Here is a 23,248-nt window from a genome sequence, read left to right on the forward strand (position 1 = left end):
AGTGCATAGTAGATTGTTTACGTGTCCCCTTACCACAGCAGTACCTGGTAGCCTTTTGACATGTCTCCTTACCACAGCAGTGCCCAGTAGCTTATTTACATGTTCACTTGCCACAGCAGTGCCTGGTAGCTTGTTTACATGTCTCCTTACCACAGCAGTGCCCTGTAGCTTGTTTATTTGTCTTTGTATCAGAGCAGTGCCTTGTAGCTTGTTTACATGTTCCCTTACCACAGAAGTGCCTGGTAGCTCGTGAACATGTCTCCATATCTCGGCAGTGCATGGATACTCTGTTTACACATCTCCTTAGCACAGCTGTGTCTGATTGCTTGCTTACATGTCCCCTTACCATGGCAGTGTCTGGTAGCTTGCTTACATGTCTCCGTATCACAGCAGTGCATAGTAGATTGTTTACGTGTCCCCTTACCACAGCAGTACCTGGTAGCCTGTTTACATGTCTCCTTATCACAGCAGTACCCAGTAGCTTATTTACATGTTCACTTGCCACAGCAGTGCCTGGTAGCTTGTTTACATGTCTCCTTCCCACAGCAGTGCCCTGTAGCTTGTTTACATGTCTCCGTATCACAGCAGTGCATAGTAGATTGTTTACATGTCCCCTACCGCAGCAGTCCCTGGCAGTCTGCTTACATGTCTCCTTGCCATAGCATGCCTGGTAGCTTATTTACATGTTCCGGTACTACAGCACTGCCCTGTAGCTTGTTTACATGTCCCCTTACGACAGCAGTCCCTGGTAGCTTGTTTACATGTCCCCTTACGACAGCAGTCCATAGTAGCTTGTTTACATTTCTCATATCACAGCAGTGCACAGTAGCTTATTTACATGTCTCCTTACCACAGAGGTGTCTGCTAACGTGTTTACATGTCCCCTTACCATGGCAGTGCATGCTAGCTTGTTTACAAGTTCCCTTACCACAGCAGTGCCTGGTAGCTTATTTACATGTTCCCTTACCACAGCAGTGCCTGGTGGCGTGTTTACATGTTCCCTTACCACAGCAGTGCCTGGTGGCATGTTTACATGTTCCCGTACCACAGCAGTGCCTGGTAGCGTGTTTACATGTTCCTTTGCCACAGCAGTGCCTAGTGGGTGTTTACATGTCTCGTTACACCTCTAAGACTGGTCGCTTTTAAACAATTCTTCTTAACCATAGCAGTGCCTGGTGGCATGTTTACATGTTCCCTTACCACAGCAGTGCCTGGTGGCGTGTTTACATGTTCCCTTACCACAGCAGTGCCTGGTGGCGTGTTTACATGTTCCCTTACCACAGCAGTGCCTGGTAGCGTGTTTACATGTTCCCTTACCACAGCAGTGCCTGGTGGCCTGTTTACATGTTCCCTTACCACAGCAGTGCCTGGTGGCATGTTTACATGTTCCCTTACCATAGCAGTGCCTGGTAGCGTGTTTACATGTTCCCTTACCACAGCAGTGCCTGGTAGCGTGTTTCATACATCCCTACAACAGTAGTGCCCGTTTCTTGTAACCTATCTCTGTGGCATAGCAGTGCCTGTTCATTTGTCACCTCAATCTGTATCACAGGAGTTACCACAGGACCTTGTTTACATGTCTTCTTACAAGAGAAGTGGCATGTGGACATGCGTTCCCACCACAGCAGTGACTGGCACCTCATTCACATGTCTCCATAGAACATCAGACCGTAAAGATGGCTGTTTGTGTACTGGACCCAGGGCTCTGACAGGGTCTGTGAGCCTGCGTGCTCACTGAGCCCTGTCCTATGCAGGAATGCAGAGCATGTTCACTTCTCTGAACCATGTAATGAGTGCATCCCACTGTGCTTCCCTTACAGCTGTCAGTGCACAAAAACGCCAACCCAGAGGAATCCCGCTTCGTGCTGGTGATGAAAGGCGCCCCCGAGAGGATCCTGGATCGCTGTTCCACCATCCTCCTGCAAGGCAAAGAGCAGCCCTTGGACGAAGAGATGAAGGACGCTTTCCAGAATGCATACATGGAACTCGGCGGCTTGGGCGAGAGGGTGCTCGGTAGGTAACTCGGCACATACATGTGCAGCAGAGGGGCCAGCCCAGGCAGTGCCTGGAGTCTGCCACTGAGTGGAGGTGTGGCCTCAGGAACCACCTACCTGTAGCTGGGAGGCCAGAGCAAGGGTGAACATATTAATTCACAATGGGATAGACCCTAGAAAACCCATACTTGGGGTTGGGAATTCTGCACTTGTGGGTGTTCGGTAAGAAACAGCGGATGGTCAACTGAGGTGACGTGTTTTGGTTAAACGGTGGGTGGGTTGGGTGGGTTTTGGGAAACTGTATTTCGCGGATGTCACATTCTATGCGGAAGTTAATACGTTGATCATTTCTATACATCAATTTTACTGTTGCCTGCTCTAGCTCCATATGTTTCAGTATGATTGCCTATGCTGTACCAAAGAATGTAAAAAGTATAAAAATGCAATAAAGCTTGTGTATAAAAAAAGGACGGTAGGTGGCCTTGTAGCAATCCAGATCTCTCACCTGAAGACAGACATTCTGTGCCAGCAGGTACCTACTCAGTTCTGGTTTGAATAGATCTGAGCATCCTTAGAGTGTTTCGCCTGCATCCCATCATCAGAGGCATTGACAGCTGTTAATATTGCTAAACATAAGGAGAGGCCATGGCATTCAGAGCTGGGAGACATGCTCTACAATTGCCTTGTCGGGTGGGGATTTAGGAAGCAGTCTGTCTTGTTTGGCTGTAGCTCTGTGCTTGGTTCTCCTCCAGGCTGTCTCTGATGGCTCTGGTATTGTGGTAGCAGGAGAGTTGGTCACTGTGAAACCCCAGAGACCTTCTATCTAAATGACATAACCACTTGCTTTATCTTTGTCCGTCCTTGTTGATATTCTGGCATTTAAACTCTTGAATAGTGGTGCATCACTTGAACTTAACACCAGCACTGCACATCATTTAGTGCGCACTGCAATTGACATTTATTGATGCCCACAGTAAAATGATGCCAGACCCTTCCTGTGTCTCCTGATATATTGTTTTACTCAGTTGGAAGTAAATAGAATTAAGTATGTAGTCCTTATCCTTGCATGCAGGCACAGCTGTGACCCAGAAGTGCATGGGCCACTGTTCGTGTCCCCCAATAACTAGTAGTGGCTGTGAGCAGGGCAGCGGCAAGGTCCCTCCAAGCCCTCAACGCCTTCAGGAGGGTTCACTGGTATGATGGCAAAAGGGGGGTGATGTGAGCCAGCTTCCAGGCTTCTGGAGTGTTCCTAGATATTACAGATGGATAGAAGGGCCTTTGGAATGAGGGGAGAACCCAGATATAGGATGTGAGAGGGACAAAGATCGAAAGGGGAGTCAGAAGAAATTACTGCCAAGAGAGGGTGGGTGTCCTCTAAAGAAAGAGATTTAGGTGTTGACGAGCCAACTGGAAGGACCAGTTGGATGTGGAACCCAGTCAGAATGATCCATGACTTTGCTGGAAGTTTGACTTGGAAAGAATACACAGCTTAAGTCAATACTGTGGTGACAGTGATCGGAGACATCATCAGAGAGCGCTTGAGAAGGTATCACCGCAGTCACAGTGAAATCTGGGGCAGATGAGATGACAGTTTTAAAAAGCTCTTTTGAAGAATTTTTTGATTAAATTCTTTTGGAGCATAGAAATTAGCAATGGAGGAGTAAACTCGTTTTTATTTTTAATTTGCTTAGGGCTGCCTTGAGCAGCTGCTTGTTTTCAGAGATTTCTTTTTTCAAAACCCTTTCAGCCTCTTACACCTGAGTTTGGCTTCCAAAATGATGTTAGTATACCAAGAAGCAGAAGGCCGTGTTTTCTGAAAGGAGTGGGATGAAGCAGAGCAATGTCTAGAGCCTGATTATGCCAAGAATTGAAGGGAATTTATTGTTGTAGAGCTGGAAGCGTGATAGTGGCACCCTGGTAGAGGCGAGGGCAACTTGAAAGGGTTTTGGGCATAGCCGATTAAGGCTAAAGTGGCTTGAGAAAAATGGACAAAGTTTGAAAGATTAGGAATGTTCCTGTGAAATGGAATCAGGGCATGGCCAGACTGTGCCAAAGTGATGGCGGTGCTGCAATCCGTGAGCTTGGGAGGGGCAAAAATATAAGTTACAAGATATCCGGCAGTCTTCATGGTCCCTATCACATGTTAATGGAGATTGATCCCAGACATAGAATCCGGAAGATCCAAAGAGACGAGGGAATTAAGGGCGTGAGCCCAGAAGCTGAAGACCTCTAATACCATGGGGGGAGGGGAGTGACGCATGTTGAGAGGTGCTAAAAAATCATTAAAAGATTTTGTAAAACTCGACCTCACATAAGAAGGTGGTCGGTAAGAAAGACGACCTAGGATGGCAAACGAAGCGGAGCAGATGATAGAAAATCCAAAAGATTCAGCCTCTGGAAAATGGAGGAGGGAAACAGAGGAGACACTGAGGTGATTTTTGAAGAGGATGGGAAGGCCTCTAACTCTCTCATCTAGGTGAAGACTGTGGCTGGCCCTATAGAGCGACGGGCATGTGGCCAGCAGGTTGGGTGCTGACGCATCTGATGTCCAAGGTTTTGTAATGAACAGAATATCTAGGTTGTAGTCGATTAAAGAATTGTGAATTTCAAAGCCATGCCTGAAGAGGGAGTTGGCGATAGAGCTGAAATCCTAGAAATGTAACCTTTCCCCAATCATGGAGAAAAAAATGCTTCTTTTTTTACTTCAAGGACAAGAATTAAAGGTCTATCCAAACCATTCTTCTTCTTGACTATTTCTGGGAGGCAAATAACTCAAGACAACTATAGTTATAGATAAGTTGTTATTATTCACAAATATTGCCCTAGAACAGGCTTTCCAATGGCATCAGCTGCTTGCCATGAAGAAGCCCGATTGCACAGACCTTTCCATAGGTGCTAAGTGGCCCCAGGTCATTTGTGATTCATACATTCCTGGCTCAAAAGAGAGGACTAAATCTGTAGGTTGCACATGACAGAGGACCATTAGGCAGGAATGTGTTTCTCAAGGTCCGAGCTGCCAGGAGCACTCACCCAGTGTGATATTACACACCCTTATGGTACCTATTTAGTGTCTAAGTATGGAAAAAAGGCTCTTCAAATCACCTTCTGAATAGACTTAGAGTGAGGGTGTGTGTGCCGCCTACATCCAAAAGTTGAAATGTCTTCAAAGCACCTTCTGAATTGACTTAGAGTGAGGCTGTGTGTGCCGCCTACACCCAAAAGTTGAAATGTCTTCAAAGCACCTTCTGAATTGACTTAGAGTGAGGCTGTGTGTGCCGCCTACATCCAAAAGTTGAAATGTCTTCAAAGCACCTTCTGAATTGACTTAGAGTGAGGCTGTGTGTGCCTCCTGCATCCAAAAGTTGACATGTCATGGTGCCTCAAGGATGCGAAGGGTGGAGGCGCAGGGTAGCTCTAAAGATCAATGTGGCATCCGCATATCGGATATGAAAGACCAAGTTGGCTTTCTTCATATGAGTTGTGCACGGTGAGGATGGTTCTTGCTTGCAGGGAGTGGAAGTTCTAGATGACTCCTTTGGAAAATGAAAGCCATTGTGACTCTTGACTTTGGCGGACTGAAAGGTCTGGACTCCTCTTGAGTTGAGACTCAGAGGCGCCAAAATCAAAACGGAACCTGAGAAAGAAAGTTCTTAATGGCTTCTTGATGAAGAATACGAACAGTCATGGCAGCTCTTGGGTGAGAATGTTGAAAGATCATATGCATCAGAAAGATATGTCAAACCTTTGCTGCTATATTGATTTTACTTTTTTGACTGAGAAAAGGCATGTGGGAATCTTGGAGAGGTCTTTTCAACCAAGTGTGAATATGCACCTGTTCAGAAGCTGGTTACATTTAAAACAACAGGCGATGGCTGCAACGCAATTAAATTATAAATGTTTTTTAAAGAATATTGTCAGAAAACTATTTTAAGAATAGCAGACTAACCACCTCGCAGGAACCCCAGATGGCTGATCTAGTTTAACAACTGGAGCATAAGAAGGAGCGTAAATATTTCCCTCCTGAAAATGTGGATTAAGGGATGGTGGATTACAAATGAAAGTTAAGGTGCCCACTTCTAACCATTTCCCCTCTTTCCTGCAGGGTTCTGTCACCTTGCCCTACCAGATGAACAATTTCCAGAAGACTTTCAGTTTGACTCAGATGAGGTGAACTTCCCCACAGAGAATCTCTGCTTCGTTGGACTCATGTCCATGATTGACCCACCCCGGGCTGCTGTCCCCGATGCTGTAGGAAAGTGTCGCAGTGCTGGAATCAAGGTGCGTAGTTCTTGTGATCCTATAGATGATATGATCTGCTACCCGAGAAAATGAAGGCTTGACAGCAAGCTGGTATTGTGCATCAGCGGATTGTCTTCTAATTGCTGCTCTACCATTATGAACAACCTTGCTCCCTGGGGCAATCGGGACACTTGAGTAAGCTTCCTACACATGGAAAAGTGCCAGTGAATCCATGGATGCTGGAGTCCCAGTGACTAAACCTGCCTTAAACTATTGTTATGGAACACCACCCCATGTGCAGACCCTGCTGGCATGCACATGCCTTCAACTATTTGTGGTATTTAGCTCTCAAATGCCAGGGCAGTGTCTCTCCTCTCACGTCATCTCTCATGAGTTGTAAATGGGAAGGCGAGGGACTGGTCAGGTGTTCGAGGGCAGAGGACACTTGCAGTGTTTGCAGTGTTGTTTTGTGTCTTCATATCTGATATATACATTGGAGTCAGCCACTTTGACAAGCCTGGGCTACAAGGCAAAAAAGTATGGGAGGCCTTGACATTGAGTGGGGATGATTAAATGTGGCAGGGGTAAGCAGGCAGGGTACACTGGAAAAAAGGAATAAAAGGGTAGTTGGCCAGGGGGGATGGGGACTGGGGTTGGAGAAAGATTTGTGTCTCTTGACCAGTTCACTGGGAATCCCCTGTTCAGACAAAAAGAATAGAAACAGTAGGGTTTAGGGGGTCCTCTCCATACCAGAATGCAAAAAAAGAAATATGCTATGCATTCAGAGCAGCTTACTGTGCTTCTCTTCCTGTTTCAGGTCATCATGGTCACCGGTGACCATCCAATCACAGCCAAAGCTATTGCAAAGGGTGTAGGAATCATCTCTGAAGGAACAGAAACAGTAGAGGACATAGCAGCTCGCCTCAATATCCCTGTAAACCAGGTGAACCCAAGGTAAGTCTAGGCTGCGCCTAGATGTGGCGGCTGGGCTAGTTTCATTGACTTCCTCTTTACTGCCACCAAATAACCTTTGTTGAAATGCCATTCCCTCCTTTCGATGCACCAGGTGGTGTGCAGGATGTGCACCAGTGTGGCACCATGGCACAGGTTTTGGACTGTGGGCCTAAACTGGTGCACCAGTGTATGGAGCTGGAGGACGGCTCTGATCATAATGCACAGTCTTAAAAAGTAACTAACTGCCTAATTTCAAAATGTAACTTAAGCCTCAACACAAACCATCATCATTTAATGTTTGTTCCTGCACTGGTAGCTAATCATATCAAAGTTAAACCATCTCTATTAAGGCACAGCTTGCTGCAGGTTGAATCATCTCTAGGGTTTCCACTTTTAGGTTAAAACCGATAAAAGACCATTGACTGTACCATTTCCTTCTCAGTAGAAACCCAAAAGCATTTGAGTTTGCTGTGTTCTTGTATCTTGAAACCAACATCTTTTCTCCACACCACTGTAGTATTTCTACATCCAAACCAGACACTCACAACACTAAGTTAGATTAGCATCAGACGGGGGGCAGGGAATGCCTGAGAAATACAGAGCAAGTATAAAGCAACCAGCAAGTTATGTTCTCCAGCGCTCGATCTTTCATAGATGCACATGCTTGAATTCTTCAACGTCGTCACCTGAGAATCCTACGTAATCAATGCTTAAACAGCAGTTTCCATATACACTCAGTAAACATTGCGACAGCCATATGCTACTTGTAGTCTATTTACTGCTTTATGTGGCCCACACTCTATCTAATGAGATGGAGAGACACGGAGCGCAACTCCCCTCAGAGGCTCAGCGGTTCAGATTTTTTACTGCGTGTCATGTGTAAAGGAATCCTCTGAAGCTACCTGCATTATAGGCTGGACAATTTTTGCTACCTTTTTCCTTCAAGGAATTTTCTCAACCTTACATTCACAGTGGGAAGGGTACTGCCACAGTTTCTTACCTTTTTTAACTGAGAGAAGTTTGAGATTACTTTTCAAAATAACTGAATATTCAGATGAATCTATCTTAAAGCCTCCAGCTCCTGCAAAAAAAAGGAAGATCACCATTGATGATCTTCTGCCTTGCATATTTGTTGTTTACATCTGGATCATGACTCAAAACAACGTGACATCCATCTCAGATTTTGAGAAATAGCATTTTGGGACCACAACAGGCATCTGGAAGAGAAGTCTGATTCTCCATCAGCATCTGCTTCTAAGTAACATGCTCTTGTGTGCATGGAGAGTATCACATGCATGCTTCAGCAGCTGAAAAACCTTACCGGCCTGCTGCTAAGTTTCAGACCTCTGGTCAGTCACCCTCATCTGCACTGCTGCAGAGGTACCTGTAGTTCCATCCACTTCTGGTTCCACTAAGCCTCCTCGCACGCATACCCACACATCATCCACAAGATGTGAGTGACTTATGTTTGTGAGATTCCCGTCAAAAAGTCTAAATTTAGGGAATGATTTAGACTATGGCAGGTGGAAGGTGCTCAATCTGGATGGAGGAGGTGATTGCCTCAGCCATCCTGATGGATATCCGCCCGCCGAATATAGTGATATCCGCCAGCCCAGGGGACAACTCTTAACATTGGCAGGAACCGCCATCACGGCAGTTCCTGTCAATGTTGTAAACGTTAGACAGACAGCTGTGTCAGACATGATGGCTGCCCATCAATCTTTTAAAAAAAAAAATGTTTAAAAAAAATGAAAAACGTATGTCCCCCACACCATAGGAGCGTGCTCCTATGGTGTGGGGGTCATTATGTTTTTGTTTTAAGAGTTCCTCACCACCAGGTTTTACCTGATGATGACGGACAGCAAACAAAATCCATCTGATTGTCCACTCTAAATTGGGCAGGGGGTAACCTCCAATGGTTTGTATTAATTCGAACTGTCAACGGAGTATGTTGGTGACAGAACTGGAGTAGGCTCAGTTGTCAGCATACTTAGGGTCCCCCCCGCCACTGGATCGGACAGACAGACCTTAAGTTTAGCAAAGAGAGTACAGTGTCGCTAATGTGCCACAGACGTCCAGAGTCAATAACATAGATTCTTTTTAATCTGAGAAAGAACAGTATCTGATTGAATGTCACCTGGATATCATGCGATCCCTCTGCACATTTGAGTTGCACATCTTCTTCCTTGATGTGTACCCCATACTGCATCTGATCATTATGATGCATGCTTTTAATGTGTTACTGTGGTCATCTTTACCTGTTCTAATAAAACTTAAAATTGGTAAGAAAAGGCTAAATGTATATCTTTTCTTGCTTCATTAGCTGTCGGATGGCATCAATTGCCACCTCTTTAGCTGCTGTCTGTCGCCAGCCTTCTGACTGAAGATCTTTGACTGCCAAGTCTGTTGATTCCTTATACCCTGGCAGTTGCTCCACTGACAAATATGTGTAGCCTTTGGCAAAACAATGGGTAAGCTTTATCAAAGAAAAGCTTAGCAGGGTGGATTCTCTCCTTCATCAGTAGAGTTCAGGATTGGATGGGCAGAGCTCTCCATCTGGTGGGGTCAGAGCCTATCTGCCGGAGGGTTAGCAGCTGTGACTACTGTTTCCCCTCAGTACCCCAGCAAGAGATCTGCAGAGAGGGATCTTGGAGGATGATGTACTCCTTCGCCACTGATTACTGCCGTGATGTACCACCCAGATCAGAGTCCACAAGGGAACTGGTGATGCATCAAGACCTGTTCAGTAAGGTGATCCTAATGCCTACCTACCTAATTCCTATGACTCTGCATTAGTAGTCTTAATCTAAGTATGTGAATGTAGGAAAGATCCAAAAAAGCAACAGAAAAGTTTACTTTTGTTACTATAATTGTCTAACATTAGTATCTTTCATAGATGAATGTGTGTTTCACCCTCCTCTCCTATCAGGTGCCTTGTAAATTAACTACTCTTGATGAGCACTTAAAAACTGATCCTCTGAGGGGGGTTGATCTTTATGTCTCTCCATCCCATTGGCTGGAGTTTGGGCCACAAAACGAGGTAGGCTTCAAGTAGCGTGTTAATTGAGTGTATATGTACACTGCTATGCCAACATTGACTAACAAGGATTCTCAGCCTGACAACAGGAAGCAATTCATGCATGTGAATCTATCACATATGCCAGTTCTGGAGAATTTTATTAACAGGTAAGTAAGGTTTTGTTACGCGCAGTCTTGAATACACTAAACTCAAATGACCGCACAGAGGGGTACCCTATGCCCTTATGTACACAAACCATTCACACCAAAAACCTATAAGGCAATTGTGTATTTTTCTCATTAAGGGGATTTATTCTCTGATTGTGAGGATACACCTGGGATGCATCTCTTCCTTCTACCCTCTACTGACCCTACAACATCTTTCTGAACCCTTTCCATATGATAACACATGCATTAAGGTCTCGCTGAGGCCATCAACCCACCATTACTGCCCAGCCGGGTAAGTCCCCTGGGCAGGATCAACAAATAGGCAAGCTGAGCTAAGATAGAACTTATCTTCTGAAAGGCAGCTCTCCAAATCTAAATGTTAACCTCAGACTATGAATAATGTAGATTTTGTATTTGTAGTGCATGTATTCAGTCATGTGTTTGCATATAAACAATTGCAATTTTTTTTTTTTAAATCGATGTCATATGGGTTGACTAAGTTGTGGAAATTTGTAAATAAAGATATATTCTGTTTAATAGTTGGTGTCTTTAGCCTAAATATGTTGGAAAAGTGACCTTGTGTGGGACTGTTATACAAGCCTAAATAAGGTTTCTTACACTACACAAAAAATAATCCAAAGGTAATTCTTCTTTTTAATATATCTCTAACAGTCCTTCCATAGCTTGTTCATTATTTTTTACCTGACTATCTCCTGCATGAACAAATTTATAGCTGAGTCTCTGTTCTGGTAGTTTATTAATACACACAATATTTCCACATCTCTTTTCAGAGATGCAAAGGCCTGCGTGATCCATGGCACAGACCTGAAGGATATGAGCCCGGAGAACATCGACGACATCCTGCAAAACCACACTGAGATTGTCTTCGCCAGGACCTCTCCCCAACAGAAGCTGATCATCGTGGAGGGGTGCCAGCGACAGGTACATGGTGCAAGCAATCTGCTGGCCTGTGTTGTTCTGCAGATACATAAAAGGAAAACGACCAAGAGTATTCTCGGTAGGGCTACATTCAGATGCTGCTCGACAACAGTGCAAAGGTGAAATTAAAGGAGGCTCGACTCTTGGTCAGGACTTTAAAACTTCCTGCTCTGAGGCCTGATAACACTTGTCATATCTGTAATTTCCTATCTTCAGGAAATTTCTCATACTGAATAGGCAATATGTTGAACATACACACATTTAGATACCCTAGTACAAATTGGCTTAGAACATGAGTTTGTAGGACATCAATAGCTACCCAAGATGTATATGTGAAGCGGTTTGGTAGCACATCTCATAATCGCATTTAATATAAGGATGTGTCGATGCGCAGTGAAGGACTCTGGAGCGCACAGAGGTATTCTTGAATGAAAGGAGTAGGGCAGCATTAGATGCGAGCCCTTAAATATTGTACTGCATTACAAAAGGGAAAATTTCCTTTTGTTAGCAAAAAGCTGAAATCCTCTAATTCTAATACCGTTGTGTTCCAGGGCGCTATTGTAGCTGTCACTGGTGATGGTGTGAACGACTCCCCAGCCTTGAAAAAGGCAGACATTGGTATTGCAATGGGCATTGCTGGTTCGGATGTGTCCAAACAAGCAGCTGACATGATCCTCTTGGATGACAACTTCGCCTCCATTGTGACTGGTGTGGAAGAAGGTGAGTACCCCATGAACACCGTAAGTGCCCTGCAGATCACGTTATTGCAGAATTGTTCTGTTATGGTCATACTGTGCCGTACCTTCTATTGGTAACCCATTAGGGATACACAATGACAAGGCGTGCTACATTGTTAAACACTAAAGGAAGTTTGTACTGCATTTTATGTGGGTGTGATGGGCTTTTTAAATGTCCATTGTACATCATTTTTAGCCTTAATGTAGGATCTTCTTATGCTGAGTAGTGTGGTTGGAGATTAAGATACACCACTGTCTTTAAGCATTAAAATGTTGTTTTTCTCTCTTTAGGTCGACTGATCTTTGATAACCTGAAGAAGTCCATCGCCTACACCCTGACCAGTAACATCCCAGAGATCACACCCTTCCTCATTTTCATCATCGCCAACATCCCACTGCCTCTTGGCGTCGTCACCATCCTCTGCATTGACCTGGGCACAGACATGGTGAGTGTCCACGGGCAGTTAACAACTCTTTCTATACATTGAGTTTTGGAACAGCAGGCCATTGCTCCCGCACACACATCTGCTGAGTGTTTGTTAAACTATCAAATTGTGAACATCCACTCACCACATCCCCCACAATAAGGGCCACAATAAATGGGGTTATTTATGACATTCTACTGATCTATACACTGCGAAGGTACACGGAGAAACTACATTGCCAGTGTATACCACAGCTTGAGCAAATTACATACGTTTTGTTATAAAGCACATTCCATTCCCTAGAAGTTACACCGTTGCTCGGCTGAGACTCCGCACGTCTTCATTACTCCTGCCAACAGGTTGTGTCCAATGGTGGTGACAAACAGAGGAAATATATGTTGTCACCACCTCTTCTTGATTTAGTGTTTAACTGTTCAACACAGATGCGTTTGTAGAACTGATGTCTAGTATGTTGTATTCAGAGATAGTGCCTCAGGGATGGTGCTTCCGAGATCTCCAGCAGAGGCTGGAGCTGCTGTGTCCGACAGCCGTGGGACAGCTCCTCGATGTAAAGGATGATGGTCCTGAGGCTTCGCGGGCTCCTGGCCTTGTGCATTCTGCTTGTGCCTTATGCCGGTTGGCATGTGTGGGCTCTGAGGGTCCAAGGCAGCTCAAGATCTTCAGTGGTGGATGACGGTCATGCGGTGTGGATCAGGCTGTTTTATTTTGTTTACCATAGCCAGAGACTACGTGGGTGACGTATACATCCTCTCCGGCCTGAGTGACCACCAGAGCATTTGGAGTACAGGGATCTATGGTTGCCGGTGGAGGGGCACCATGTCACATCATAAACCACAACAAGTGTGGTGAATCTACTGACAGAACGGTACATTCCTATTCCTAACTCCTTGTCCCCAGGTTATTGGAACCTTTTTGGGGCAGAAAAAAAAGATTTTGGATGAGGTCGACTCGATCACGGTAATGTTGCATTCTTCACCACTGGCCATTATCTTCCCACCCTGGTAAGATGATACTACCAGGGCGAACTCAACCGCAACTAATGGGAGAGTTCCTTGGATATTTTATTTTCCTGCCTGATACAGGGATTCACTTTACATTAAAAATATCTTAAGATATGCCACAGGTGTATCCTTTATCGTGTGGTACCTCAGGTATGACTAAAATGTGAATAAACAAATTACTGGATGTTTAGGGGTACCATGGCCCCATCGTACTTTAAAAGTGCTAACATGATTCTGCCCACTTTAAGAGCAAGATAACTGGTCAGGGACATTTCTCATGGCAAAAAGGATCACTTATTCTAATTCTATGTGTGTGTTAGTATATACATATGTACCTATTGGAAAGATCAAAATGTCCTACCTCCCCTCATTTGAATTTAAGACCCTATTTAAGGGCTACTCTTTACTTCCTATTCTGGGTGGGGTGTTCTGCTCCTATAGTCACACATTGTCAAAGGAGAAGAGGCCCATGAAAGTGCCTATTATCTCCTCTTGTGCCAGCCGACCTCTCTCTGCCCATCCACCTGACTCTCGAGGCTTTTCTTAGTTCTATCAGGACAGGTCGCTCTACATACTGTTGGTTAACATAACTGCTGTGTTGTAATGCAGCCAGTAGGGTAGAGCGGGTACCATGACCTCGCAGCGTAGGCTCTGTGGCTCTGGCGTTGGCTGGAAACTCACAGGATCTTCCTGAAAGTCACCTGGTGGGTTCCTTCAACATCAGGCATCAACTCAGCAGGCATCATCTTGCTGATCAGGAGTTGTGCCTGCAGTAGCACAAGGGGGTGCACCCAGGAAATATATGTCCCCTACCTCTGAGAACACCCAGTGCCCAAAACTGTGCACCCTGGAGGTTCCTCTTTGAGGTTCCCTCTGAGATATTTACCACCTTTGGTTTTACTCAGGCCTCCTTTATGCATTTCTTCATCCTCTATTGATTCCACGGGCCAGGATGGAGCTCAGTAAAAAAGGTCCAGATCATCTTGATAGCTCAGATGGTCTGGAGGGTCTGCTTAGAACTTCTGAATTTCAGCTTATGCCCTCCCTGTCAACTGCCTCTTCTACAGCAGCAGGCCAGAGTCCTGTATCCAGGCCGTCACAGCATACACCTCCATGCGTGGAGATTGAGCAGAATCAAGAGGCTCATTCTCCATCACTGGCAGTGGATGTCATTCTTACTGTTCGCCGTTCACTCGCAATGCTAGATTATTCCTTTCTTTGGTCTAAACCTGTCTCCGGTGCGAGGAGAAGCAAGTATCCTGTACGGGATGCTGTCCTTCTGTTTTTTGTCTTTGGCCTGACGGTGTTTTGCTGTGGGTACTGTTAAAGACAGATTATTGGCCCATATTGCCTTTTTTTGTTTGCCTGATCCGTCTTCTTTGCTCTGCACTCAGATTTTGAACTCTGCAAGCATTTTCAGTCCAGCCTCCATATACCACCTATTTCCTGATAATATGCCAGTTTGGATGCGTGCATTCTTTTTTCTTTAAGTGGTGACACCCTATCATGTGTGAGAGTCCATCATGCTCACTGCGGGCTTCTTTTTGCCACATCGTTCACAGGAGGTGAGACAATAAGTTGGCCCTTATATTGATAGGACTGAGTAGTTCGATCAGTTCTTTGTGATATTTGCTGGTGCATGATGGATTGCTCTTTGCCTAAAGCTGTGCTACAACTTATCCAAAACAGATCCTTCTCAGGGCCTTAAAGCCCATTCCACCAGGATGAAGGTTGCTACTATGGTCCTGGCTTGGGATGCAGGGTCAGACTGAGACAGAAAATAGGTCCGGGAACCAAAATAAAAGTGAATTTGAAAGATAAAAAAATAGACCATGTTTGCGAGCAGGGGCAGTTTTGAACCTGTAAAGTCATGCTGTATAAGTGTTTTGAAAGGTATGGGAGATTACATGGATTTGAACTTGCTGCAGGCAATGCTTGTTTTAATATCGGGCATCAGCAGTAAAAACTAGTGAAGCAGACCATAGAGCAGGCCCACAAGCAGCCAAGAATCCAGCCTACACGCTGACCTGTGAGACAATCCCATAGGGCGCTGCCTGATTGCCATATAGGCCAATCTGACCCCATCGGGTGTGCCCGCTTCAGACTGCCAAGAGTGGGTGCTGTATCAGCAGCAGTTGAATAACTTCTTCGGTCATTGGGGCAAACCAAAACTGCATCTGTTCACAACAAGTCAGAACCGGAAATGCCAATTATATGGAAGCCGGCATCCACAGCCAGGATCGTGGGGGAATGCCTTTTTGATAGCTTGGTCAGGAGTCTTTATTGGGCCTTTTTCCCAGTACCCAGGATTACAAAATGTTGAACAAAATGAAGAGGAAGCCATGCTGCATAATATTTATATCTCCCAAAGGTCTCAGACAATATTGGTTCACATAGCTGTTTCTTCATCATGTTCCACAAAGAATAGCCAATCTATTGTCTCTCCGCAAAGGCCCAATACTTCGTACAGATCCGAAGTCTTTAAACTTATCAGCTTGGCTCCTGATGGATTCTCACATTTAGACTTTCCAGAGCTTTGCAGAGAGATTCTTGTTTAATCCAGAGCGGAAAGAACAAGCAAAGCCTACAAATCCTAGTGGAAAAGATTTTGTTTATGGAGTTTGGACAGTAATATTCACCCTGTCTCTCCTCAACCAGGACATATGTTGCATTATCTGTACACCTGGCACAGACAGGCAGTCTTTCTCACACATCTGTTAAAGTTAATTTAACAGATGTGTCACTTTGAGCTCTTCTGATACAACTTCCCTGTGGTGAAGCAGAATTGGGTGACAATTCTTAAGAGGACTTTTAAGACTTATTCGGCAATAAAGTGTCCACCAACTCATTGGCAATTAAATGCCGTGCTATCAGAGTTGATAAAAAGACCATTTCAACCTATTCATCAAGCAGAAGTGAAATGTCCCACCTGGAAATGGCTTTGAGCAGTTACCTTGGTTATATTAAGAACAAACGTACAGTTCATTCCAAAGGTACCATCAGAATTTCACTCAAGTGAGCCGGTGGTTCTAAAGTTGTCCTTTCAAAACTCAAAGGATGTAACAGAAAGTGCACTTCATACTCTCTACGTTAGAAGATGACCAACATTTTATGTGGTAGCCTCTAGTACTCGCCTTAAAGGCTACTCCCTTTCAAAAGAGAGCATAGCCCTTTGGATTTCTGCAGCTATAGCTTTTTGCCATCACAGGAAAGTGAAAAAGTGAAAGCACACTGAACAAGACGTGCTTCCATTTCCATCGCTCTGTTGACTGGTGGGTCAGTACATGACATTTGTAGGGCAGCAACATCGAAAAACAGACACACGCCCACAGCATTACTGTTTGGATTCAACAGTACAAAAGGATACACAGGAGGGCCAGGCAGTGTTACGTCATGTTTTCCAACAAGGTGACCTATTGTTTCCCAACAATAATTATGTATGTATTGATTAACTGCTTGCTATTCGGATTCAAGCATGTGACTCTATCGAAGATCCAATACTGCAGAAGAAAAACATTACTTACCTATAACTGTGGTTTTTCCATTATTGGTATCTTTCATAGATTCACATGTGCCCTACTGAGACTCGTATATCAAACAAAGATAAATGTTCCTCGTACTTGTACTTGAAAATTTGAATTATGGTAGCCTCTGATGAGAGTGAAGAGCAGGGTTCTGCAATCTGATTGGTTGAAGTTTTGGTTATTTTTAAATGATGTGAATAAGATGATAAATTAGATGTATTTCAGCCTTTGCAGTCTATGTTTCGTATAATACTGTTTTCTGGAGTTACCATGAGACACCCAGCTCAATGACAGGATGATTCAAGGATGACCACAGGTGAAGGTAAGTAACTCTTTCCTTCTTTGAATAGCCTCTCTGATACCCAGAAATGGTCAAAAATCTCTGTGTACATGCAGGGTCCCTGAAACACGTTTTATAATGAATTCTTTTCATGACAGCTAAGCCTCATTTTGGAAGAATAACCAGTTTTGTGGAATTCAAGAGAAATAAGGAAGTTAACAAAACACTGGTATTGTGACATTAGTGACACCTAAAAAAAATTCTAAATGTGAAACTCGAAAACAGACATTTTCCCTAGAGGCCCCCAAAGTGGAAAGGTTATTTACCTGTACTCTTAGTTCCCATCTTGATTGTGCAGAATCCCTTGTGGATTCCATTTTCTCCTTTCTTCTGAAATCCTGAGCTTTTAATGCCAGATAACTAGCCACATCGGTAACATTTTGTGTGACTTCTGAGGTAGTGAAGAAATCTTCAAATCATCTCATCATCTCCTCATGATGAAGGTTCTTCAGATGATGATTCTGGCTGCGGAAAAAATGGAGTAATAAAAACAAGCTTCCAAATTCTGACTTTCTCGCTGAAAGTAAGGTGTGACCCCTCAATACCAGTGCTGCCTGGGGTACCCCTCCTCTAGGAGCTAAAGTTATGGACGTCAGGATGGGTCTGGGTGGCGAGAGGGCCTTGACCACCCTGCGCTTGTGTGTCTTGATGTCCAGTTCCTGGATGTGAAGAGTCTTGATGTTGAGTACGTCAGCGCTGACTGGGACCATGAGTACTGGTCCTGTGAGGTAATATCTCAGAGTTCTTGGAAAGGTCGGACCTGGCCACATGCAGGGCTGAAGAAGAGTTTGAGGCTCTTGTGAGCTGCTGAACCTTGTGGGTCTCGTTTCACTCCTAGGCACACTTTATCCCTGTTCATACACCCAGGCGCGGCTCGTGGGAGGGAAAAGGAGCGGGGTCGTGCAGCGCATTGCGGGGTGCAAAAATAAAATAATAATAAAAATATTGAAACTTACCTTTTTGTGCGCCTCGCCACTCTATCCGCTCTGCTCCGTCTTACATCGCAGGCACAGGCTCCCAGCCTGCCCTGCGTCCCTTCCTACCGCTGCTTTCATGCTGCTGGTGGCATGAAAGCAGCGGTGGGATTGGATAGAGCGCCCAGCCAGGGCAGTCCGAGGCAGAATGGTCTTGCTCTCTCCAGCCCGGCAACGCAGTGTCTGGTTGGAGAGAGCCTAGTGCGCATGTATGTTTGGCCAGCCTGAGATGGCCGGCCAAACATACATGCGCACACAGCACTCCCCCTCTGTCCCTGTCACGCCTGTGCCCCCACCTTTTTATAGTAAAAGCATAATAAACAGAGTTATTTTTTTTACTTTAAAAGATTTGCAGCTACTGCTGCTGGTGTGGGGGCGATGCTCCTCCGCCATAGCGGAGGAGCCGCCTCTGCATACACCTTCTGTAAGACATCTCAATAAAACTTTTCCATAGTATTGGATCTTTTCATATATTTACATCCTGGAATCATTCCCCGTTGTTGAGCTGGAAATCCTATACTATCATTACACAAGCCGTGAGGTCAAATTTCCTTAGACATACATTTTAAACATTTGTTTTAGTAACCTACTCACATCTGTGAAATGACCCAAAGTTCAACCAGTGAGGTGGCGACACACTGCTCTCCTCTCCCCCAGAGGCCAGCGCTCTTCAGATTTCCAAAGCACAGGTGTAAAAGGATGAATGTGACAGCGTCTGAGTGGAGAAGAGGAAGCGTCCCATTTGACTCTATGGAAGACCCCAACCCAGGAGAACTGTAGTTACAGGTAAGTAACGCATGACTTCTACAGCATTGGATCTTTCATAGATTCACACACTAGAATCAAAACAGCAAGTTAAGTCTTCAGTATGCCTATTATTAGCCAAATCTTGTAAAATTGGCATTAATAACATTGAGTAAACTTATGAAACAAAGTAGGAAGAGGCTTACTTTAGCAAAACAGACTATGAAAGGCCGCCTGGGTGACTACTAGATTTCTAGGCGCTTGTGTCTCCAGGCAGTATTGTTTCAGATACGTGTGGCGGTTCATCCATGCTGCTGCTCCACAGCTATCACTGAACCCCAGCATAAAGTGCCATTGTTGCAGCCACACTTCTTGTGAAATGAGCCTATATGACGGATTTGGGTAATTGTTTTTATTTTTCTGTGTAAATTAAAAATTGGTTAAGAAAAAGTTTCTTCTCCTCGCTGTGATTTCTTCTAGCTATTGCCTGGTTTAAAAAAAAGTGTTCCGGGGATCCCTCATGATGTGTATGTCTGTCTTGGAAACTGTAAAGAAGCTGTTCTTACCCCTATAAATTGTGCCAGGTTGTGCACGGTCCTAGATGCCCTACCATCCTTCCCTGAGCCCAGTCCAAGGTCTTATCATAACATACCCTACCATGCAAATCTTCGGTCAGTGCCCTGAGTGTAGGCATCTCACGCTCTGCTGCATCAGCACAAACCCACGCTACATATCATGGTCCTCCAGTTACTCAAGGAAAGAAGAGCTGTTGGGATGTTACAGATGGATGTAGGATCTGCACGGCCACATCTTAGGAAGGGTATCACTGCAGAACATGTCCCTGCACCCCGGGCTGAGTCAGAATCCTTCCAAGAAACGAAAAAAGACATCTTCTGTAGCAAGGCCATCCCTCTCACAATGGGAGGTTTGAGGGGTGTGGTTGCAGTGTCTGCTCCCTTTGGTGATTACTCATTACAGCGTCCCACGATTAGACTAAACTATTATTTCCCCAACTCAAGGAAACTAGAAAAGCGTCAGTGGGGAGGCGGAGCTCAGCTTTTAATAGACCTGGCAGCAGAGAAGAAGCCATCGGTGACTCCTCGGTACAAAAGGCTCTTTAAAAAGAAGAGAGTGTTCTGAGAATCTTAGCCCACGCAGAGGGAGATTCTAATTCATGGTTACAGGTCAGTAACCCTTTTTCCTTTTTTACTGCCGACTGTTTCTAGCTGTGGTTTCCAATAAATGTGAAAACATGCTTCTGAGTTGGAATTTACAACTACAGCTGACAGAGTTTCCCAAATAAATATGGCTATGTGCTCAAGACATGCCAGAGAGGAGCCAGTGAATAGTATATTAGTCCATATTATTTGGGTGGGACGGAATGTCGTCAGATTGACCTGATCAACCTACAGCTCCCCTCCAACCCGACGAAGGTTGGGTGGTGGTCCCGGTTATGGGATTCTACTATCTCGCTGCACAGTTGAAGTGGGTGGCCTATTGGAGAGATTGGCACTGGAGCGGGCCTACCCACGGATTGAGATTCATGCCCTCCCGCACCACCCTACTGGCCTTACTGCTCGAACCGTGACCCCCAACAGCGGGAGAGTGCAGCGGGTTCCTACTCTACACTCTCTGGTGTGTATGGGCCTACGTGCTTCAACATAGAGGGAAGAAACTCCCCCACGCGAAAGACTTCCCTCCGACAGCCCTGTTGTAACTTCCAAAGAAAGTTGACTGGTCAGGCTTGCATGACTGTGAGGTGAGGGGCGTGACAATATTGAGAGACAGGTATGGAAATGAACAGTTGCAGAGTTTTCATGACTTGATGGATGAATGTGTTCATAACCCCCCAACAACTCTGGCTGTACAACACATTGCAGCTGTTGTTCGACAAGCATGGGGAGTTGATGGTCTGGAACCACTTGAACACAGCTGCCTGACAGTCATTTGCACCACGACGGGACGTACATGGGAGACCGCTCTTCTTTAGAGTTCACTTCTTTCCCAAGCCAAGGGCAAGCTGTCTGGCCTTCGTGACTGTTGGGCCTCTGACATGGGCCTGCAGCTCAAAGATGATGGATGGGCAATTGTCCCGATCTACACCCCTTGCAGGTCCGCAATGCTCTGTTCAATTTGCTTCAATAATATTACCTCTGCAGGGTGTACCTCATGCCTAAGCGGATTCATACCATGCTGACAGGGGCGCGATCGGCCTGTCTGTGGTGCCAATTGGAAAGGGTTGAGTTGTATCTTATGGTATGGGACTGCCCGATCCTCATGCCCTACTGGGATACAGTACTGAACCTTATTACTGTGTCCACAGGACGGAACCTGGATAAGACCCCAGCGATCTGCTTTTTAGGGTTATTCCCTGAGTACAAAGATAGCCTAGTTACCACTAGATTAGCTGACGTGGCCCTAGCCCTGGTTTAGCAACAATTGTCCATTTTTGGAAGTCCCCTCAGGCCCCACCCTACGTGGGTGTCGACGGGAATTCTCTAAATGGTCTCAATGCCAAGTAGCTCTGCTACACACTAGAAACACAGAGGTTGATGCAGTCCTGAGCATGCACAGATAAGGGATCTGATACTGGAAGACTGCCTGCTCATTCTAAAGGATGGTCAGTTGCTATCCCTCTCTGATGGGGAATCCTTTGATGAGTGATGCAAAGGTGGATCCCTGCCCTATGGGCCTTGGCTACATGGCTATCCCGCTCCAATATCACACTCCTGGGTTAGGGCCACAGCTTGAGTGCCCTAGGGTCTGCATCGTACCATCAACCCCATAAAGCACGGGTGCAGCATCCTCCTTTGGAGTGTCACCTCAGTGGCAGTTTGTGCATGTTTATGGTTTGACGGCTTTATGTCCCCCCTTCTCAACTATGCCCACTTCTGGCGGTTCGTCATACCTAGCCGACATTCTTTATTTGCACACTCAGGCCCTGCAGTGCTGTACCTTACTGTACATTTTCTGATTACTCATACTGATATGCCTAACCAATGCTTGATTCTGCGGTGTACTGTCTTGTTGCCTATGTCATCTTTTCTGTTCTGGGGCACCATCTGTAAGCTAGTGTTTCTATGATACTGGTGTGTGGTACACCTTAATTCTTGATAAAATATGTTGCAATAAAAAAAGAGAGGCGCTAGTCGAATTAATTTAATCTGCACAAGTCTGTAAGTTAGCACTAAGCGCCTGATTTAGATATCGGTGGATGGGCTACTCCGTCACAATGGTGACGGACAGCCCATCCTCCAAAACCTAAGTCCAATTAAATTCTATGGGATTTAGATGTCGGCGGTTGGGCTATCCGTCACCATTGTGATGGAGTAGCCCATCCACGGATATCTAAATCATCCCTTAGTCTGGTTCTGCCTCCTAGTTTTCAATACAGCTGTGCCCCCAGCTTTAGGAACCTTTAAAGCATCTGCCAAATAGCCTGTGAGTTCTGAGAAGCTCAAATCATAGGTTTGGAGACCTGTGGGATTTACAATGTTGTACTTGTGTTGTGGCCTTTCTTTAATTCGGCTTACAAAATTGCTCAACACATTTTTCACAAAAAGACTGTAAACAAATAAAGAATCTTTAAAAACGTTGTGTAGGAAGTCAGCTCTGTATGTGCTATTTCAAAGTAAGAAATAGTGTGCACAGAGTCCAAGGGTTCCCCTTAGAGGTAAGATAGTGGCAAAATTAGATAATACTAATGCTCTATTTGTGGTAGTGTGGTCGAGCAGTAGGCTTATCAGAGGGTAGTGTTAAGCATTTGTTGTACACACACAGGCAATAAAGGAAGAACGATTTACACTTAATACTTTAAATGCAAGGTATTTCACTTAGATACTCTAGGAACTTTGAATAAACACAATACCATGTACAGTCTTTGTAAAATGGCAATAGGCTATTTCAAAAGTGGACACAGTGCAAAAATCAACAGTTCCTGGGGGAGGTAAGTAAAGGTTAGTTTTGGAGGTAAGTAAAACACTTACAAGTCTCAAAGCTGAGGCCAAAGTAGCCCACCGTTGGGGGCTCAAGGCAACCCCAAAGTTACCACACCAGCAGCTCAGGGCCGGTCAGGTGCAGAGGTCAAAGAGGTGCCCAAAACACATAGGCTTCAATGGAGAACAGGGGTGCCCCGGTTCCAGTCTGCCAGCAGGTAAGTACCCGTGTCTT

General features: G+C 45.1%; 1 protein-coding gene across 1 annotated transcript in view; it reads left to right on the top strand.

The window, feature by feature from the left end:
- The window catches only part of LOC138248848 (sodium/potassium-transporting ATPase subunit alpha-1-like), a 285,654-nt gene that overhangs the window by 212,757 nt on the left and 49,649 nt on the right, over nt 1-23,248 (top strand). Inside the window, exons 12-17 of the mRNA XM_069202802.1 lie at nt 1,821-2,013; nt 6,097-6,272; nt 7,051-7,187; nt 11,165-11,315; nt 11,864-12,032; nt 12,341-12,495. Of these exons, the coding sequence (XP_069058903.1) occupies nt 1,821-2,013; nt 6,097-6,272; nt 7,051-7,187; nt 11,165-11,315; nt 11,864-12,032; nt 12,341-12,495 (981 nt within the window). The remainder of the gene's footprint in view (nt 1-1,820; nt 2,014-6,096; nt 6,273-7,050; nt 7,188-11,164; nt 11,316-11,863; nt 12,033-12,340; nt 12,496-23,248) is intronic.

Source organism: Pleurodeles waltl, chromosome 8 (genome assembly GCF_031143425.1).
Source record: "Pleurodeles waltl isolate 20211129_DDA chromosome 8, aPleWal1.hap1.20221129, whole genome shotgun sequence".
Classification (NCBI taxonomy): Eukaryota; Metazoa; Chordata; class Amphibia; order Caudata; family Salamandridae; genus Pleurodeles; species Pleurodeles waltl.